Source organism: Ambystoma mexicanum, chromosome 2q, assembly GCF_040938575.1.
Source record: "Ambystoma mexicanum isolate Mex_15411 chromosome 2q, UKY_AmexF1_1, whole genome shotgun sequence".
NCBI lineage: Eukaryota > Metazoa > Chordata > Amphibia > Caudata > Ambystomatidae > Ambystoma > Ambystoma mexicanum.
Genome location: NC_090924.1, coordinates 449,992,510 through 450,015,057, shown reverse-complemented (window position 1 = coordinate 450,015,057; position 22,548 = coordinate 449,992,510). Strand labels below are relative to the sequence as shown.

General features: G+C 41.3%; 1 protein-coding gene across 2 annotated transcripts in view; it reads right to left on the bottom strand.

The window, feature by feature from the left end:
* Window positions 1–523: 523 nt before the first annotated feature.
* Window positions 524–22,548, bottom strand: part of LOC138569506 (myosin-4-like) — a 72,795-nt gene continuing 50,770 nt past the window's right edge. The window contains exons 36-40 of one of the 2 annotated variants that reach the window (XM_069647541.1): window positions 14,963–15,133; window positions 14,763–14,867; window positions 14,431–14,526; window positions 13,504–13,638; window positions 524–666 (exon numbers count right to left, since the gene is read on the bottom strand). In XM_069647541.1, coding sequence (XP_069503642.1) covers window positions 646–666; window positions 13,504–13,638; window positions 14,431–14,526; window positions 14,763–14,867; window positions 14,963–15,133 — 528 coding nt within the window. In that variant the 3' untranslated portion in view covers window positions 524–645. Of the gene's footprint in view, window positions 667–2,095; window positions 9,548–13,503; window positions 13,639–14,430; window positions 14,527–14,762; window positions 14,868–14,962; window positions 15,134–22,548 lie in introns of those variants that run through there. The other variant, XM_069647540.1, reaches the window with a different exon arrangement.

The window sequence follows — 22,548 nt, the reverse complement described above, 5'->3', positions numbered from 1 at the left end:
GCAAAAAGTGTGATGTTCTGCCCCTTTGAATGAATTTGTGTCTCTAGCCGCCAACACTATTTTATCATGGATGGCAACCCCCAATTGCCTTTAGAGATGTGAAAAATTCCCCAAAGCCTCTCTGATTGAGGTGTACAAATGCTGCTGGAACTGATATAGCTGTTTTCCCTGTTTAAAGAAACTGCACAGAATGTTCAGATATAACCCTTCTGTAATTGTGCAGTCCCCTGCACCATCTCTAAATAAGTGCAGGGGAATGTGTGGCTTTTTCTTGTACTCTTGATCAAAATAGGGATCGGAGATGGGCACATTCTGGTCCCCTCTCGCTAGAGCGTGCATTCATGTTCGGGAGAAAAAGTGTCTGCATTGTATCCATCCTTAGTTAAATGATGCCTACTATTGCTAAAGTTTGTGAAGGCAAAACAAGTAAAAGGTTTTTGCTGCAAATTATGTTATAAGGACACGACGTACAGTGTGCTGGCTGTGAGCTACGATGTCAAAAGACCAAAAGAAGAAGACATGGTTCCTTTTGAAGCATTTATTTTTTAAGTAGACATTCATTCAACCTCATAAACACGAAAGGTCGCAAAGAATTACATTTTGAAAAATCTCAACTTCCTTTCTCATTCATTGATTGCTGCATGTTCATTCTTCGCTGTCTCCTTTCTGAAAAATAAAGTATATTTTCAAACATTGAATAAAATGGAGGAACACTTCCATCCTTGGCTGATTTCATATGGGAATATTTCTTTTTTTCATTTAATTTTGTAAAATACGATCTGGTTTGTATCAACCCTTACACATCTATGTTCGAAAAAGAAGGAAAGGTATATAAAAACAGTAAATAGGAATATGCATATCAAATAAAACTAAAAACACACATTTCACATAAAAATGTACCCTCCTGATGCCAGCATCCATTATAAATGTTTAAAAAACGGATAAATCGCCATAATCAATGACATTTGATTTCCCAAAATCAATCTTGCAAAGGTTTTCATTGCAATCATAATGTCCTTATTCACACATTTTGTAAAGACAAATCTTCTTAATACAGTTGAGGGTTTCAACAACTTTCCCTTCTTTACAAAACCGAAATACCCACTGGCTTTTTACATCTCCCTTCCTTGAACCAATAACGTGGCATGTTGGAAGTAGATTAAAACGAAATAGCATGTGAGGCAGAACCAAAGCACCATTGGAAGAAAAGTATATGAACATTTAGAGAGAGCATCTAATCAATGGATAATCATTGAATAGTTACGAAAATGTAACAACGAACAATATATTATTTGTCACTGTTGGTGTCTTAGTTGAACTATACTGATTTTGCCAAACAGCATAATCCTTTTGATTAAATAAAAAATGTTGGAACTGTATATTCCAGGCAATTATAACACTTGTCTTAATATTCGAGTTCCCCAGATAGAGAAAAGGGGTACTAAGGACAGGCATTAACATGTAAAGCCTGTCTCAATACCTTATTCTCCGATCCTGGGGGTTTACATCATTTCTGCAGGCACAGTGGAGGCATAGAACAGGATATACATATACATTATCCATGTGGATTGCTGCTAAGGCTGCACAAAATGTGTAAAAACCAATGGATTCCTATGAAATCTGCCTATGTTTAGCAATAGGTAAAAGCAGTCATATTGCATAGAAATCCATGCAAAACGTAGTGCAAAAAAGTGCTGCAGTGATTTTGCCTATTTTAACACATTCTTTATGCTGTCTCTCACTAATGTATAATATTGCTGGGAGGAGGCTCTATAGCACAGAAGTGCAAATGTTGGCAGTCCCCTCCGTGCAATTAACACTTTGGGGAAAACAAGTTTGACAGACTACTGCTGTACAGAAGTGCAGGGCTGAGTGTTGTTTAAACCACCTACTGATCCCCACATGAATACTAAACCAGCAGCAGTTCCATCCATAAAGGTAAAACAGGCACAGCCTGACAGATATATCTCCTTTTCCTCTTGTGGTAATTCGACCGAGGGCAGGCTATAATCTTCAGGAGCGATGTGAGCTAGCAGAAAGGCTTCCAAACAACAATAGTGCTGTCTTCCCAAAATAATTGAATGTCCAACCGAGGTTCTATAAAAATAGGAGACTTTAATTAAACAAAAAATATACTCAGAAAAAGGAAAAACACTATGATCCCCTCTCCCGCAAGAGACGACACAGAATATGCTATGCAGACTTTAAGATGAAAAAGTCACTGTATGTGTGAAGAGGGGGAGACAGGCAATATCTTCAGCAGCAATATCCAAGCCCAATGAAGATGTCTTTAAAAAGGTAAGGAGTGGTGTTCTTAAATGTGGGCCAGAACCACTAAAAATACATTTAAGGCTTGTTCTGGAGTCTTGGCACCATTGAGACTGGCTTCTAGGTCCTTAACAATAGGTGGAGTCTGTGTTAAGTCGATTGTTTCCAATTAATCGAGTGCTTTGAGATGGTCGAGTCAATTCAGGAGGGTCCAGCCACACGATGGGGAACAGCAACTGTTATTGGCTTAAATCAGGTGAAAAGCAGGCAGGTAATTTCCAGGGCTGCGTAGCTAAGCGGTCGACAAGGTTCAACAATGTGATGCAGTAATTCAGGAGTGATCGGCACGAAAGCTGCTGGTGTACCGGCAGGCAGTAGTCAGGTCAGTGCCTCAACAGCTCAACGGCTCAAATCGGATCAAAAAGCAGTGAGTTTCACAATCAGCTCCGGGAGGCCTGCAACAGCTCGAAAACTACTTGAAAGCGGTCAAGTCAGCTCAAAAGCAGATTGAGGTGCGGTTTCCAGGGATAACGTTAGTCCTTGTTCTGCCCTTCCCAGCCATGAATGCTGCCAGAGAGAGATCACTTGCAGGGCCTTTCACCCAAGTGAGCAGGATCCTGGTTCCAGTGTTCCGTCAGCGAGCAAGCCCTGTTCACACAGCAGTTCACCTCGAATGTTCCTCTGGGATGAGTGATGGAAGGGTCTTTTATGTTCACCTCCATGGAAGAGAACCATGGGCAGACTATACCAGGCGAAATCCTTCATCTTCTGCAGTCCAAATATGATTTGAAAGGGGTTTTTATTCCTGTTTATGCAGAACCCAGATTGCGCCCCATATTCCTCTATGTCCTGCAGGAGTGCTGGAATTGAGTGTTCGGGATGGGAGACATAGACCAGAACATCGTCCGCAAACAACGCTAATTTGTATTCTACCCCATGTCGGAGGAGCCCTCTAAATTTTGAGTTTCGCCTAATGTTTTGAGCCAGCGGCTCCATGATTAGAATGTATACAAGCGGGGAAAGGGGACCCTGACCCATCACGTGCACAACTCCCACAGACATGGGGCCTCCAAGCTGCGCAAAAAGGCATTAGATACTTAGGTATACTGATTACGAGGAACCCCCAAGAGTTATATCAGTCTAACTATAAAGCACTGTGGTCAGTGATCCAACAAGACCTGGACAGATGGGGAAAACTAAACCTCTGCTGGGCAGGTAAATTCACAGCGATTAAAATTAACATCTTGCCACAACTCCTTTTCCTTTTCCAATCTCTTCCTATTGTACTCCCCAAGGCCTTCCTGATCACGGTTCAAAAAACTCTGCTGTCTTTTCTGTGGGATAATAAATAACCACGTATTGCCTAAAAAGGGGGTTTTACCCCCTTATATAATCAATCTGTCACGTCCAAGCCTTCTGTAAGGTTCCAATCTGGGCTGCTGTGATTAGTTTATTTTACTGATGATGTCAGTCTCAAACCCATCCCATAACTGTAACTTCTCTTCTGACTACGTTAATTCTGCCCACTCTCCTGTCTGCCTTGCATCAAAGAGTCTCTAGTAATTACCACCCTTGTGTGACTTCCCTCTCGCTGGGATAGCCTGCCATAGGTCCTCTCTATTGCCCACTGTAAGTCAGATACTGTTCTCCTGGAAGGTGACACGTCTTTCCCAGGGAGAGCAAAGGCTTTGCTTGGATGAACTCAAATGGTCTGTTTGGGTGAAACTCAGTCCTATACAGTGAATACACAGAAGGCCCTGGCAGAAGGAGTCACTAGAAACCTAGCTTACAAAAGAAATACACAAATGGGTTTTGGCCATTATAACTGTAGATTGTGAGAGACCACTATGCCAAAACTAGACATGACTTATACTTAGTTATTAATCTCCCACCAGGTCCTGGCACAATTATATTATTTGGATCAGGGCTGCCTGTGGTTAAGGCAGTCCCTAGCTGTTGAAATTTGGGTTCCATCAGTCTGTTGTAGGTATGCACATGGTACTCTGTTACTGCCATGTTGCCAAACTACATGGCAGAAGCTGAGGGGTGTCAGTGGACAGGCTCAATAGAGCTACATGTTTGCACCATACTTTTGAACCTTGAGCATTATGAAAGTGTGGTCTGATTAGCAAATCTCACTCTCAGAGATAGAATTGCCAGCATCATTTTATGTCAAATATCAAAAAAGGCTAGTATGCCCTCACAGATCGCATTCCATCACAATAAGCCCTTATATATTTAATCTTTTATTGAAAGAATCTTTGTATTGATTTTCAGCATATATCAAATGAAAAAGAGGCTCACATTACAAGCAACATACTTGAGATTTTTCTTAGATGAAAGATAGTGACTGTGTAGTAGAGCTGATCGCTGTCACCTCCCAATCCCTTCGCAAAATGTGGTGCAGTATGGCTAAGGAAGATGGAGGATCTGAAAGGCAGCGCACGATACAGATATGAAGCTGCAATAAAGCAGGCAGCAGGAAGCAGTGATTTTGGAACCACAGGAAGTTAACAGACATTATTGCTGGAGGTTGGAAGTAGAGGACACTCCAAAAATGTTGGTCATGGGACAGCTCAAATGCGGCATGAAGCTGAACCACCAGCTCCGGGTCTCCTGTGTATCTGCCTCATACTAAACTGATGCATTGAGAGAATGAGACAGAGTAACTCTGATATCCTCAAACACTGCAGAGTTCTGATGTTGATTACATTAGGCATAGGATTTCTTTGAGCATCTCAGAAGGGTTAGGTAGGAAGGAGCTTGACACCTGCTTAGCTGTAACAGGCTGTATGGAAGAGGGGGTTATTGACACAAATAGTTTCTGATGAGATTCCTCCATGTATCTGCACCCCTCTTTTCCTGGTATTCTTTTGCCTTCCGTTCCCTTCTCTCACTCCGGACTTAAATTCATGAAGTCACACTAACTGAATTATAAGAGTGTAGTTTGTAGTCCCCTGTCTGACATTCGGGGTGAAGAGTGGTATATCCAGGGTTGTCTTGTGGTGCTGCCTGTTAAGCAATGCTGGACCTGGGGACAGTGAGGAGATGAACCCTTGGTTTTACCCCAGCACACCTCTGAGGTATTGCCAGGCCTTGATGCCCCAAATCTAGACCCAAAACCCTTAACTCATAATAGAAGTGTGACCTTAAAACAAAAATCCCTCCCTTGGTCAAGTGATCCCAGATTTAGGAGTTTAAAATTGACAGGTAGCTAGTTCTAAGGGAACAGGGACTGAAGAGGCTGAAGAGCAGTGAGATAAAAACTGAATGTGTGTGTGTGTGTGTGTGTGTGTGTGTCGCGCACACGCATATGTGTGGTCTATGCTGTGCAGGAATTCCTCAAATTAGAGAGCACTGTCCACAAATGAGCACTTAGATGGAACCATGGAGCATGTAACTGCACTTCAACAGTCACCTACTCGGCATGTACAGAGAAAGATTTACAATATAGCGACCAGCCTCTATGAATTCTCACACCACGGTTCTATGTAATGGAGCAGAGGCAGCAGAATGGTAGGGAAGTCACCAACGTTGATCTTTGAGACATAAAACCATACACACCTGAATGTAGTTCAGCAAAGCAATCGCTGGTGGCATGGCCAATCCCCTATAAATGGCACAAGTGGTTTCAGGAGTGTGGGTATCTGGAGAGAGTGGAGGAGTGCATCAGGACCAAATCAGATGGAAAAGAAGGTGGTGCCGGATATCATAGAAGGTAGCCACACAGAAGACGGCGGTAGAGCAGAGAGGATATGATAACTAAGGTGTAGTTGGCAATTAAGGCATTGAGGAACATCAAGGGGACGGAGGAGAGTAGAAGGAGAAGAAAGACAGTAGAAAGCAGGTGACAACCGAGGAAGAGAGTAAGGTGCAAGAGAAAGACTAGGAGGTTTAGGACCGAAAGAGACAGAGAGCAGTGGATCACGTTGGAGAAGACCTCAGAGGGAGAGAAGTGGGGAGATACGGCCAAGGAAGGGCTGTACCAGAGAGAGAGAAGGAGTAGGCAAATCAACAAGCCTCAGTAAAGGGTACTGAGGAGGGACGGGGGAACAAGCATGTGACGAAGCATCGAGAAGCTGATACAGAAGACGAGAATGGAGTACAGTGGAGAGGAAAAGAGAGAAGTACAGAAGGACACTTTAGCCTTGAGATCATCTCATTGAGTAGTCAGAGGAAAGCAGGGTTTTGGGAAGCAGTCTGGTCCCCAAATAGAGATAAGAGGTACAATAACAAGCACAGCCCTTGCACCAGCCGAAGTGGCCCAGCCCCTGGTGTAATCTCTGGGGCTTTGCATGGAAGTACTCAGCCTTCTCTTTTGCTGCTACCTATGCCTAACTTGCAGTAAGGGACTTAGGTGGAAGAGTCTACTTAAAATCTGCAAAGCAAGGAGGAGAAGCAGAAGGACCAATGTGAAGAAGCAAGGAACCACAAAAGCATTGCATGGACTCAATACCATAGACTGTGAGTGACTGAAAACTGAAAGGTACTTCTTGGACCTGATGTCAGGTTGAGAACCATTGTGTTGCACCAGGAGATCAAAGAGTTGTTCTCATCCCAATGAATCTGCATTGCTTAAAACTATAATGTATATGTTTCAGTCTCATATTCATTTTGCTTGGCTTTGTGAAAGCAACAATGGGTCAGTTTAAAGCCTAACTCAAAAACGTGTTCTCTCTAAATGGAAGGAATGTGAGAATGACAGGTCCAGTCGAGAAAAAAAGAGCGTTAACTATGGTAGAAAGTCAAAGGGCTGTACGCAGATTAGTTTCATTGAAGTAACTCTGGACTTAAAAGTTCTGGGTGAACTACAGTATTAACTGGGACCTGAAGCCTCGTTGCATCAGAGAAGTGGTAGCTCCTCAGAGGCTATAAAAGAGCATGACTTTGAGAAGAAGCCTTCACCAACAAAGGTTAGTTACATGATGGGTCCAAACAACCAGAGAAGCCCTTGCCTAGTGGTAGAAGTTGGGATTTGGAATGGTGATCTGGGAACAGTCCTTGCTGCTTGTGCAGAATAGTCAGTAATAAGGGAACTAGTAGATCCCTTGATTAATACATCCATAGAAAGATAGGTGGGTACAGGGGCCCGCAGGCGCGAACTGATTGAGGGGTGGATATAGTCTCTGTACTTCTCTGGGCTTACAACTGGGAGTACCTCTCAAAACGAATTCCTGTCCAGATAAATTGCTACATATATAAAATGGATAATGAGTAAAAGTAAAGGTGATGTAGATACTTGTTTGGTAGAGAACTCGGATTAATGCATTATAGTGAAAGGGGCAGGACTGACTGAGCAAAGAAACCAACGTGGCATTACTCTATACCTGATTTTGTAGGAAAACACTGCATTACTCTAAATGCATTAATTTCACACAACAGGCAGAAGCAGACATCCTAATAAATTCAAGGAGTGAGGACACATTTCTAAGACATAATCAGGCTATTTAATAGCAAAAAGAAGGCCAGGACACTGGAGGTGTGGATGCCGGACAGTGACAGAGGGGCATGCAGGAGAGGAACCATTTCCCCCAAACACCTTTCTGAAAAATATGAGGAAAATTAACACCACAAAAAAGAAATTGTAGGTTTGATACCAATAATTGAATGCATCCTGTTAGCCTCTATAACAGCAGTAGAGAACAATTAAACCATCCAGCTTCAGTACATCAAGGAGGAGAGGAAGGAGATGCCTGTATGAGGACAGTGTAGAGGTAAGGAGGACACTGACGGCTGATTCAAGTGATAAATGAGAAAAGGAAGATTACTGACAGAAGACAGCAACAAGATGAGTCAGTGAGGGAGTAGATGAGGTGGGGTGGTGAAAGTCAGGCAAAATAGTCTACTCTAAATTTAGAAGCAAAAGGAGAAAAGATAGAAGGTTCTACAGAATACAACTAAAAAACAGAGAACCTAACAGTGGGGCATGATGTATTACAAAACAGTGATTCCAACCAAGGTGCAATTCAACCGGGAAAAATTAAGATACCAGCTAATGAGGAAAATGGGGTTAAGGAATTTCTGAGATATGCAAGAGAAGAAAGGACTGAGAAATTTGACAGATCAGAGCAATGCTTTAAAAAGCTATGAGATGCAGTGACTAAATTGAAGCTAAATCTAGTTAAAGTTAAGGATAGGATAAAACATTTAGAGGAAAGTGAAAAGAGGGCAACTGAGCACTGGACTGTGAGTGTGCAGGAGATAGGTAGAAATGAGCAAGACCTTTGCTCTGGCTGGATCAGGTGAGAAAAGGCTGTAATTGGTTTCTTCCATAAGGAAGTGAAATGACAGAAAACCTCAAGTGCGAAGAGCACTATTATGAGAGGAGAGGAGGCTATTAATTTGAAACACGAAGTACAGAGGACTCACAGCTTTCCCACCTGTAGAAAACCAGATAGGAAAAAAGCCCTGAAAGGTACTGGTGAACTATATCACCTGGCTGAGGGCTTCACCTTTCTCGTTTGCTTCAAGACGGATAAGAATCAAAGGCAGACAGAGAATATGGTGAAAAAGGGGCCTGAACATCATGCATGACATAGGATGCATATATCCCAAAGAGGCATACCACAGTAGAATATTTAAATACTCTCCTACAACTTTAAAATGAATCCGTGGGGTGTGAGGGACAACAACAAAGGGAGTATATGCCAGGGAATGAACCGGGTGCTTGCCTTATGAAGAACAGAGTGTGGGATGCATAAAACTGGGAGTTGGTAAACACAACTCCAAAGCACATCAGCAAGGGGTGTGAATATGAGAAAAGCAAGTCTGTACAGAAATCCTAAAATGTTAGGAATAGCAAAATAAAATACGATTACACCGACAAGAAAGCCATATTTGAGAAACTCTTATACAAATGCATAAATATCTAAAATCTTTCACGTGGACTATCGTTGGGACCAGGAATTGTTTGAGAAGTACATCTTTTATGGAACCATTAAGATATTAGATATGAAATGTATATTATTATAAGAGACACACTTAAGGGGCAAAGAGGGACTTAAATGGCAGAAAACACAATGCGTGAGTGAACATATATGCAACACAAAACTTAAACATTAAGGGCAGTGCCTGCCATTCCGATTACAATAAAAAACAGGCTTACTGGTTATAGCCAGAGTGGAAGGATTTGGAGGCAGTGTCCCAATAGCCTCAGCGTATTGTCCAAATGTGGCAAGATTTCCTCCCAGGATTCTTTCATTTTGTTCTATGCCCCAGACTTGCCAGAAACGTCAAACATATTAAGTGCTCTGTTGCTTCCCAAAGCTACTTTTGACCTCTGTAATTACCCAAAATAAAAGAAATGTCGACCATCTACTATAAAACAGTGGCATTTCATCTTCCAGCATATATGAATCATGTCCCATAACAAACATATCCCAAACATTTTATAGCAATAGGACCTTTGTTGATGTGTCAGGTTTTCTCCATAGTCTTGCACTTTCCTGTTACATTCATCTTAGTATTTGCTCTGCAATCCCCATATGCCAAACCCCAAATTATCCAGCATGTCGTGTTGAACAATATCACATGTTTCAGGTGTTATTTCGAGCTAAAAGTCTCTTAAGGTTGGGCATTCTCACTGGGCATGTAAAAGAGAACCTGTACCACCACATCCTTTCTAGCACATTGGACTATTGCTGTGAGATATCTCATATAGCATATTTGGGGCTCTATAGCACCGGCTTGTACTGTACATCTAAAATGTGTAGACTGGGTGAAGATTTTGGTATCCTTGTACAAATCACCATGCATTCCTCCCCCTCCCATTGCACATTAAAATCTCTTTCCCAGGCGTGTATGTTCCCCAATTGCTCTATATATTTAAGCTTCATTAGTTCCTTAAATATTGCTGATATCAGTCCCCTCCAGTACGGTGCTCCCGGTATAATGCTTTCCATAGGTGTAAGCTCTGGATGGACGTTAGATTTATTAGAAGGGTGCATTAGCCATTGATGCAACTGGAAGTATTCCAGATGGTCAAACTCCCATACTCCAAAATCTGCTTTGCATTTCTCACAATCCTTATTCCTTCCTCCCTCAAACATCTTCCCAATTTGAGTACACCTACCCTGTTTCAAGGCCTATGGCCTTTTCTTGTAACGGCGGAGTGAAACTGATGTTCCCGTATAGCGGTGTGAAGGGCGATGGAAATGTGCCGACCCCCGGATCTTTGTGTCTTCATTCCACGTATGTCAAAGTGATATTAGTGTGTGGGTTTCACACTATCTCTGGCATGTAGCCATGGTTGCTTCCAAATGTGTTTTACAGCAACAGCTTGCTCCATAAACAGCCATGGTTCCCCAAATTCTTATTGGGTCCATTCTCCCAAAACTCTTAGCAGGGCAGCTTTGAAATAGCTTCCCACAACCGGAATACCCATACCCCCTGCTCTCTAGGTCTTAACAGAGTCTTTGGGTTAACTTGTGTATGTTTCCCTCCTCAAATATATTCGAAAAAAATATTTTGAATATGTATTAGTGGGTTCCTAGGTATAGCCATGGGGAGGGCCTAACAAAGATGACGTAGTTTAGGGATAATGATCGTTTTCAACACTGCAATGTGGCCTATCAATGTATTGTACAATTATTCCCATTTGCCTAAGTCTTGCTAAATAGAATTCAGCATTCTGGGGTAGTTACCGTTAAAACATGGCAAGAGTTTAGTAGTTAGGTTAATGGTATTTAACATATTTCTTCACCCAATGAAAAGATTACCTTTGCTCTAAAATCTCTACTTTAACTGTGAGTATTAGTTCAGCGTTAGGTTCAGAATATGTGATTTGGACATGTTAGGCTATCCAGAGTTTCTGGCTTTACGTTTATCTCTCTCCTCCAGAACAAAAGTCCCTCCATCATCATCAGCACCTCATCATCTGCCTCGTCTCTCTTATGTACACTGAAAGAAGTCCTGTAGACAGCACGAATAAAAGCGGGAACAGAGACAACCCTGTTTTGTTCCCTTTTCCAACTTGAAATCTCCAGAAAGTACCCTGTTAAATCTGGCTTTGCGGCTTGGGCTTTGGCTAATATCATTGTGATCATTTTTGGGCCAAACCCAAATCTTTCCAACACTTTCTCGAGTCTACTCGATTGAAAGCCTTCTCGGCATCTACTGCCAAGAGAATTGCCTCCAGTTTGTATCGTTGGGTCTTACGGGTTGTGTGAAGGACCTTTTTATATTGTCAAAGGTATTTCTATTTAGAATGACCTTAGCGAAAAATCCTTGTATATAATCTTGCATCTGTGTTAATCAATGCGATTGGTGTGAATGAAGCACATCATTGAGTGTCCTTTCCTGGTTTGGGAATAACAGTAATGTTCTATTCCATCATTCCCGGTGAGAACATCCCAGTATCCCTGATTTGGTTAAATAGCTCTACTAACCTAGGTGTCAATATTGAGTAGATATTTGTATTAAACGTTGCTATAAGGCCATCAGGTCCAGGTCGTTTGTTTACCGTGAGCCTCTTAAGTGCTTCTGAGACTTTCTTTATCGACATTGTGAGGTGTATGGAGCCTCTTTTTTGTTCGTTTTTTTAAGGTTTCCTTTGCCAAGTATGCCCCCTGCTGCTCAGCCGAATATTCATCTTCTGCGCAAAGGGTAGAAACTAATTCTTGAAATACTTTGTGCTTGTTCTTCTCTGTCCCTACCACTGATTCATTGTCTTTCTTTATAAGGGGTATAGATGTTTTGTTTCTTTGCTCATGCAACTGTTGTGCTAAAACTGTGCAACTTCTGTTACCACACACAAAGAAGCGATGTTTGGCTCTCATAAATGTGGCTTAGGCCTTACTTGTTGTTAGTGTGTTAAGCTGTGCTCTTACCATTGTTACTTGCCGCAGTGCCTTAGCACACCCGGTTTCTTTGTGTTCCTTCTATAGTTCGGTGGGGCTATTATGATTAAGAGCACTATACAGTAAACAAGTTGGAAGAGTGAAGAATGCCATAGAATGTTGCAACTGAAAACTGTACGAATACCTGTGGAAACCCATGTATCTAATAGTGCATCCTAAATGCTACAGAACTGTTGGGCTAAATACTGTTCAGGCCTTTGTGAGCTCAATGGTAGAAATCGCAAGAATCCAAAATGTCCTTTTTTGTCTACAAATCATGAACTCTGAAAATGCCCCATAAATCCAGATAATCTTTCAGACAGTTTATCTCATCCAATCACTTTTTCAATGAAAACCAAAAATTAAAGAATTTGTGGTAAGAAATTGTATGGCCAGGTTTGAGTTTTTGCTGAAGGGGATAGTCTCAAGTTTGAGTACTTAAATTAATTCAGATCCACCAATTTATCGAAAGGCTTTAGATGCACAAGGCGGAAGCTAAAACATCAATCCTCTTTATTAAAAATTCTGAATTGTACACAAGAAGAGACAGCAGTGCCCCAAATTATCTGATCTGAAGAAATCATTTAAGAGATGAAAAAGACACAAAGCTATAGGAGGAATTACTAATAACACTGCACACCATGATGCCCCAAGCACATGTGGAATGGCAGCACTATCTGAAAGTCTATAGTCTTTACTACACCCCCCAAGAAAGGGAATTAGATGGAAAAACTGGCTACAATCGAATGTCAGAGATGCTATAAGGAGAATTCGGATGATGTGCACATCTTAGTGGGGTCTCAAAGGTAAACATCTCCTGGACCACAGTGGCTTGGATAATCAGTGAAGTGTTAGCGAAAAAGATTGAGGTTAGTATCGAATTATTCATCTTTTGTGTACAGCAACAGAGAATTTGAAATATCACTAGAGGAAGACCACTTGTTATATTACATGATGCTGTTAGTGACTTTTCAGATTATGAAAGAGTGAGAGAGAGACAAGGTCCCAGAGGTAGTGATGTGGAATATTTGTGCGTGAAACGAGCGATGAACCTTAATACAACTGGAGGTCTGATCAGTTGTGAAAATGCAAGCATAGTGTATGTTTGTTCTCCACTGCTGTTGACATCTTCAGATTGTACAATTTGAACGAAGTCAGTCTAATTTGACAAACATAAATACATCTACTGATTGCCATACCACAAACACACAAAGCATTTCCACAGCTGGGTTTTCCTGTGGAACCTTTAATGGCTCTAAATGATGAGTTTATAAAAAAGAAGCCACATACTTCAAGACAAAGAAAGACTTGTCTTTGCTCATATTTTTTGCATAAATACTTTGTTTGGGACAAGGTAATGCACCAGGAGATGGAAAGAATAGTTTCTAGAGTATCTCACCTTGCTTCCAATATCACGACTTTTGGTCCTGAGTTTATTTACTTGTGATTCTGCAATGTCAGCTCTTTCCTGGGCTTCTTCTAGCTCGTGCTGTGTTTTCCTGAATCGTGACAGGTGTGAATTGGCTTGCTCTTCCTGGTAAAAGAAAACAATGATACAATGTACATTTGGAGGAATAAAATGATGACAGAGAAACAACTCTAAAGAACAATATGTCAGAAATGTGTAGATGAAACAGTGGGTTTTACGTTGTCACTATTATTCAGATCTTAAAGGTGTGGCAGAATGACAGGTGATGGTAAATATCCCAAAAGATCTGTAGGGACTCATACGTAGGTGTAAAGAATATTGGGGAGATACAAGGTTGTTATTGTGTTCAGGAGAAGGGATTTTAGAAGGTTATCCTTCAATAACAATTACAATTGTTAGATTCTGATGAGGGGGATTAGGACGTGGAAGGAGTGACAGTGTTTTATTGGTGGCGGTAGTTGCCAGATATGTTAGGGATTGGCCCTGTTCATCCAACACCCCACATTTCTATCACTGCACACATAGACAAGTGCAGCATTGAAGAATTAATTAGGTGATTACACCCTCCAAGTCCAAGTGGTTGCCCTGGGAGATCTCTGCTTGTTGCAAGTAGGTGGATCATTCAGTGGGCCCCCTCACCAAAGAACTGAGTGAGCGAAGGGGAGACCATAATCTCTCTCTGACAGAAGTGGCAGAATTTCATGGTAACCCATCTAATTGAAGCAATGCCTGATAGTTGAATAGGTGCTTTTAGGTTCTCACATATAGCCAACATTTTGTGAATTAAGCAAGTGGATTCTTTGACTAAAATAACTATTTAATAGTTTCAAGGTAAAATTGAGGCTGCATAAAATTATTTGCTTACAGCATTTGTTGACATTTGGTAATTTTACGTACAGTTTCCTCTGCTTGTCTCTTGTAGGCTTTAACTTTCAGTTGCAATTTGTCTGCCAGATCCTGAAGTCTCAGAACATTCTTCTTATCTTCCTCAGACTGCAAAAGAACATTCATGAACAAGTTTTAAATTGCAATGTCATGCTGATAGTTCAAATTATTGCACTGTAATTATTCAAAAAAATTCATAAGTAGGCACAACATGTATAATTTCATTTTTCTACTCATTAATTAAACAATATATTAATTATGTTAACAGTTCATTAGCCCTTTGAACAGAACAATGTATGTATGTGTTGTAAATTAACACATAAATCCAAGAAGAATTCAGTCACCTGGTATGTTAGCTCTTTAACCTTTCTCTCGTACTTGCGAACTCCTTTAATAGCTTCAACTCCACGTTTCTGTTCACATTCAAGTTCATTTTCCAGTTCGTGTACCTGTTGGGTAATTAAATGCAGTGTAATGGTAATGTCATATTAATGATGTACACCGTCCAAGCCCTCTTAGTGCGAATCCTCAGAAGTAAACTCACCCTACTCTCCAGTTTCTGGAGCTGCTTCTTTCCTCCCTTCATTGCAAGCTGCTCAGCTTCATCCAGGCGATGCTGCAGGTCCTTCACAGTCTGTTCTAAGTTCTTCTTCATTCTCTCAAGATGGGAACTTGTATCTTGTTCTTTCTTGAGCTCTTCAGCCATCATAGCAGCCTTAACATGAATACAATAATCAATGTTTTTATAGCAGTTGAGATGTGAGTGCAAGCCACAAAGAAAGCACGCAAATAAATGTATCAATGAAATGAATCCCCATACTGACCTGCAATGCTCTTTTGTCTTTCATCATGTCACGAAGCATATTAAATAAGGTGAAATGTATATGGAAAACCTCAATTCATGGGCACTGAGTACCGTTTCTTTCATTTAGTTTGCAGCGCAGGGCCTGTGGGTAACTGTTTTAGGTCACCAGAGAGTTCTGAATTTGTAAACTCATAGTCGATTAAAGAGTTTGGGCTGAAGAATGTAATGGCATGTTCAGTTTCTCCTCAGTTCATTTAATTAGAGACTAGAAAAACAAAGAGACTCTGAGATGCTCATTTTCTTTTGCCATAGTTGAGATGAAAACAGTTTGGGGCAGGATATCAGAAAGGGCTACAAGAAATGAAAATCAGACAATGCACTGTTTTTCCTTGTAGAATTCACCATCTTCTCAAAGGTGACCTGCACATTTCAGCAGGATGCGTGCCAGCAAAAATGTTGCGCTGGCCAGCCCCTTGCATACATTAGCATCAAGAGTAATATAGGAGAGGCTCCCAGCACCCAACTGACTGATGGGAGCGCTGTTCACAGTGACAGTCTCTTAGAGGAGTGGCACATCTCATCTTTTTCCACGAAAATATTTAGAATTTGGTCCTTTGGCTTAGTTAGTCACTCTTTGTTTGTTGTTTGTTTCACGCTACGCTATCAAACAGATTGCTAAATAGGCTTTTTTCAGACAACAGTAAATTGATGTGGTTTCTGGCTGTCCCCCGAAATGAGTTTATTTTAATTTTATGTAATTTTATTGAATTTTCGTACTGCTTTCCTCAAAGTGTGTATAGAGTTAAAAAGATGGCACACATAAATACAGCGTGAGCAAATTGATCATAAGACAATTGAAAGTAATACGAAGTAAGAAGAGTTTCAATAGGTGGAAGACAATAGATGTTAAAGGAGACCAAAGAGAAAACAAAATATCTGGTTAGGATAGATAATGGCAAAGATTGGTGGATCTGATGAAGGGGGTCGAAGAGGGGAGGAAAATTAGAAAACCTATAGTGATTATCAGAGGGTAGAGGAAGAAAGGATAAATAAATGCAGAAAATGGAATTGGGGGTTGGAACCAGAAATTAAGGAAGGAGTCGAGTGCTATGGTAAGAAGTAAGAACGAATTATAGGAAGAAACAGAGTGATAGGTTTGAAGCCACTCAATAAAAACGGTATCAGGTAATAATGTCCCTATATATATATGGTCGCCGTACATAATGTCACCGGTAAATCTTTGTGGCGAGATTATATTGGTGACCATATATATAGGGACAGGGGATGCGCGGTTGCGGGGTGTCCTCCACTCCTTGCATGTTCCATGTACTAATGTCTCCGTAAAAAACGGCAATTTTTCAGTGAAATTTTGCATGGCGACATTTTTGCGGGGACATTATCACATGGAACCATAAAAACAGTGAATATATGTGGAAGAGAAAAGAATTAAGCACAAAAATCAATGCATCATAGAACTTACAGAGAAAGCCTGCAAAACAAGAGATAACTAGAAAGAAAATAGGATAGGATAGAACATATACAGCACTGGTATAATGGCGAAAACCGAAGAGTTTTTATTGCACACAAAACGTGCTTTCAGAGATGAATGGTTACGTAGGGAAATGAAGAACAAAGATTAACAAGGAGGAATAGAGCCTGCATTAGTGAAACATGCAAAACAGCCAGATAGGTCACAATAATTGTAGTATACACATTGCATAGAGGTTGCAAGTAGGTGTAAGTTGTAGCTCTCTTTCAAAAGTGCACCAGAAGCAAGTGCTCAAGCCTGAGTGCATACAGGCGTGGATGCAGCTGGGAGGGTGAGGACCCAAACCCATCAGGCATGTTAGAGGAGGCCCTCCAGAGTGAGTGTATATTCAGATGCCAGTTTGAGGAGTCAGGGGTCTAACAGTGTAGATGAGAAGTACGGGCCACACAGGAAAAAGCGGTAGTGCCAGTGCCAATGCTAGGCTGCGTGGAATGTTCCTTGTGGCCCGTAGGTTGAGCTCCAACGTCCGCCAGATGAGTGCTCTCTTTATGTGTTGCTTTGGAGTGCATCGGAGGACGAGTGCTGTTGTCAGCAGCCCTTCTCAGTCAGCTTGAGTTGTTGGAGGGAGTGGTTTTGCTATTGCACCGTTTTTCATCTTGTACGCCGGCGAGGCATGGAGTGCCGAACCCGGAATGCATTGGTGGACAAGTGCAGTTGCCAGTAGTTGGAGGCAGGTGGGGGCATTTCTGCACCGATTTCAGACTATATTGTAAATGAAACTACTTATAATGTACAATCTTCGGAGCAAATGTTTGATGGAAGATATGCAACTTGCCAGCCCCCCACCCCCGGACCAAGTTATTTTTGAGAATCTCAATTAATCCTTTTTTCTTGATAACTCTGCATCATCAGCCAAAATGTCATCCCAGTGTAGGAACAACATTTTAGACATTTCTGGACAAAACGCTCAAGTGCCTAACTCCTCCACACGTGTTTTGTCTCATAAAACTGTAACGGACATCATGGAAATACCTGATGATGACGTTGAGAGAATTAACCCAGTATGCGATCTGGCTAGGGTCAGAGATCTGCATCCCACGACTTCTAATCCCATCATCGACGGTGAGGGGGAGTTATTAAATATAAATATAGTCCATTCGGATATTTCACCTTCAAATACTCCTGCAATACTCAAAGAATGATTGGGATATTCGCTTCTCGACAAGTATTCCATTGCTTCGAATCTAGACATAGTTATATGGGAGAGGTAGTACCTGGAGATATAACGAATTTGGGCCCTACTTCCATCTCTGCCCTGAACCGTGATCTCACATCTATGATTAATCTTTATGAGAATATTAGACTTGCGGTTAAACAGCATACCCAAATTCCTACCACTATTCAGGCTAGCCTTGATGTGCTTTTATTCAGACAAGAATTGTGGATTTTTACAAGCGAGAATAATGCCAACCAAATTGCAGAAGGTAAATATCCACCTCTTTTGGAAGCCCCTTTAAACGGTCCTCAGGAAGAACCAGGGCTTCCTCAGGTTAGTAAAACTGAATCAGTGGTTATAGTTGAGGAGTCTGTAGAAAGTGTATCAGATCTTTGCAAACTGATATCTGCTACCTCTCCCACTGTGCGGTAATCTGTCTTCGAAAGTAAAATAGCGCATAAAGAAAAGAAAACCAAAAATCAAAAAAGGAAAAAGAACCTTAACAAAAAATCATCACAAAGGTTTGTAACATTTCTAATGATTGAAGAAGCATGGCGCCATACGGCCACGCATAACTCACAATCACAAAAGAGCCAAAAAAACAAGAAGAATAGCAAAAATAGAAAAAATTGGAGCCGGGAGGTGCCTATGGAAGTGACTCCGCCTTCCTTGGTGGTGGAAATAAGTGGTAGAGCCCATCAAACTGTTATTGAGGCGAGACAGCCAGACATCTCTACCTATTTTGTGGGCTAATATTCATAAAGGAGTGGCAGCGACAAATTTACTTTTAAATATGAGCCTAGATCAAAGAAACACGCCTGTCACTTTGTCACAAGTAGAGAAATTACATATCCTGGCGGATCTTATTAAAGTGGGGAACTTTCACTAAATGAGTGAGACGGCCGGTCAGATAGCAAAGTGAGCTAAGTGCTTGCCCCTAATATCTGTGCTCATCTTCTGTGGCAGTTCGAATCCTGGCAGTTCTCAACTCAGCCTTTCATCCTTCCGAGGTCGATAAATTGATAGTAAAACTAGGTGGGACAATAATTTCTTCTGTTATTTCAGTGCTCTGAGACCTATGGGTGTGTAGTGCTGTATAAGAAATAAATAATTATTACATCCCTACTGGTCAATCGCTAATAAGAGTCTAATTGCGGCAAAGGTTGGACCCAGATGATCCTCCTTTAGCCCTAAGTGGCCCAATACAACATATAGGCCCACGGTTCTGATACTTATTGTTGAATATGTACTACAGGATAATATTAGGACATTACTTCATCGATCCAACATATTAGCACTAGTGTACGACATTCCCAAACTGAGAATCATTACCTCGCAGGATATAACACTGATTGTGTTATTGGAGGATAATCTCTTGGACTTGGTGTCACTTGAACTGTCTTCGAGAGTTACAAGAGATATGTTACTTTCTCAAACCGAAATCTTCAGGTCTATAGGATATGACATTGCACCCAATTTGGCGAACACATGGGCCCGTCCATGATACATCTACGTATGGAGAATAAGAGTAGGGGCCTTATAGGACTCGAGGACTTAAGAATCACATGCCCCCCATACGAATCGACAAACTGTTAATATTTCTAAGAGTTATTTGGGGAAGGCTGGGGAATGGTCCTGGCTCCCTGCAGCTTTAATTAACTCACAAAACAGAAACACTTAGGCTGTCATTATGAGCATGCCGGTCTGGCAAAAAGTGGTGGTAACAACGGTTACTGGCACTTTTATCGGACCGGCATACTCTGAGACTACTGGTAGGGGCAGTGAACAACCAGCAGGCCTGACCTGCAGGTAGTTCAGGCCCCTACTGGCAGATGATTCACTGAAGCACTGGCACCGTTACAAACAGTACCATTGCTTCAGTGTTCCCATTCCCATGGAGTCTGTGACTCCATGGGAATGGGAATTTACTGTTCTGTCCGTAATATCGGGCGGTGGAAACGGTAAGCTGAGGTTGCCAGTAGGCCGCCGGTATTACCGGCAGCTTACCGGCAACCTTCTAGTGAGGCCCTTAGACACGTTTAGTCCTTAACAGAGAGTGTTATTTGAAAGGGATCTCGGAACTCTGGAGGGCCCAGACAGCTGTGCTCAGATCTTTGTAATGTGCTCGGGAAGTATCATATTATTTTACTTCAAGAAGCGTGGCTTCAAAGCCAAATTTATATTTATGGTTTCCAGGTTTTTAACGAGAATGCTATTAAGGGACCTCTGCATCGACCAACGGGAGGTCTTTTGATTGCAACTAGATATTCTATAGGACATAGGGCTGGTAGAATATGGGACTCCTATCAAAACCTTTTAGCTATTGAATTTAACTTGTTGACAAGCATTGGTAATCTTTGGTTTCTTGTTTTGAATATGTATTGGAACCCTAGGAAATATAATATAGATTCCTTTTTAGAGAACATTACCATAATATTAGAGGAATGTTTTTTGAGGCCCAACCAAGGCTTTGTTTTATTGGCTGGTGACCTTAATGCTGTTCGATTTGAAGTTGTCCTGGATGAGTGGAGTGGCAATGTCGACGTCCTAACTGTAGGAAATGCGAACGGTTTGATATGGTCTACTCTCTTACAAAAGTGAGATCTTATCAAACTTAATAATAATGTGGTAGGGGATTTGGATCGGGCCGGCACTTTGCGCAGAGGGGACATTTCTTCATGCATTGATTATATTTATGAGTGCCCTGACTTGCTTAATAAGTGCCATTGGTTCAGTATTTTATATACTGATTTAGTGACCATAATATCATGTCTGCTGAATTCATGCTTGAAAGGAAAATTACAGATTCAATGGGAATCAATGAATTCATTAAATGATGCTATGCTATGGATACTTGTATAGCGCTTGCAGCTGGGGCGTCCAAGCGCTGACCATTGGTGAGGGGCTGAAGGGAGAAAAAGAGGAGAGGAAATTACCTAAATAAAAAGGTTTTCAATCCTTTCCTGAAGATGAAAAGATTATTTATGCATCAATGATCAAAATGCAACGCTGTCTACAGCTTAGTGATTGCATGCAACGACCTTCCCATTGCTCTTGAACATCTGAAGCGCCACTCAGACAAAAGTGAGTTCAGGGACGTCATTTCACCAAAATGCCAGGGGTAGTGGAAGTGACATCACATGACCCTGGACCCCTGATGACATCACAGGAAGTGATGTCATTTGACCCCCACCCCGAAGTGATATCGCGGGAAGCGATGGAACACGACCTTTCACCCGTTCACAAAACAGGAAGTGGCATCACATAGCATTGTACACTACGAAAAATATGGTTACGATATCACTATAATGTGATATGCATTTCATACAAGAATGGATCGCCATATGCATCGTTAAGATCAGTGTGTATAGGTCCATATTACCAAATTACTGTGAATGCAAGCAGACGTCCATGACCAAATGATAATGATGTGTTATTCTATAGCACTTACGCTTAAGCGCTTTATATAGAAAAAATATACACCCAATATCACCCAACCTGTGTTGGTACTCATTTATCGACCTCAGAAGGATGAAAGGCCGAGTTGAGGCATTTAAGAACAGACTAAATCAGTGACTCACCCCCTGAAGTGTGCCTGAAATAAACCTTTAATGAGTCTAGCAATTATTGTATAGAATTCTAGAAAGACACATTATTTGGTATTCCTATTCTTTCTTATTTAGGGTCAGTGCTGAAAGTGTTAGACTTGTCGCACTCCTGTTCTTATTTTTCTTCTTTTTTTTAAGGGGCCTGAACAAGAAAGCCAGCCACTCCAGAATTAAAGAGCCACATGGTGCTGGCCACAGCCCAGGAGCTTGCATTACAAAAAAAAAAGAATAATAATAACAATTCTTTTTAAAAAAAAATTTTTTAGAGGTCGCAAGGGAGATCACAGAGGTCACAAGGGAGACCTCAGAGGTCGCAGTTGCGACGTCTGGCGACCCCTAAATGACGTCCCTGAGTGATTTGTGAGACGAACGAAAAGCCTGTCGGCAGTGTTCCAGATTTTGAGCTGCGAGTATTTTACTCCCTATTTTTAAACTTTGAGAGTAAACGTCATTTTAAGAGAGTAAAAATCACTTTTCTCCTTTGCAAGAGAGTAAATGTATGTGACACCGTGCTAACGTGTGCAAATGTGCAAAAACTGTATGGAAATCATTAGTAGGCGGCAGCTTTCTGCATTGTGTCAGAATACACCTTTCATTATTTCTCTAAAGTCTGGCCATTTGATCTCTCCTATATATATTTAAATGTTTAAAACACAAAAACCTAGCCAATTACCCAGTAAAGCAAGCATGTATTGTATTGTGTGTTTTGAGGTTCGATAGCAAAATTGTCTTTTGATGTTTAATGAAAGTCCTAATTTCCTGAAGCTATTACTACCTGATGGTATGCAAATATTATGATATTTGGTCTCGGGAGGATAGCTCAGCAGCAACATGCTCGCATTGGAAGCAGGATGGCACGGAGCAACAGAGGTTTGATCCCTGGGTCCACGCTTAGAAACCTCTGGGTATTAAGCACGTTATAAATAACCTATCATATCATATATCTTATCATACAACAGTGCAGAGAGGCAAGCACTCCACGCTAAATTATATACCTAATTTCATGGTTATT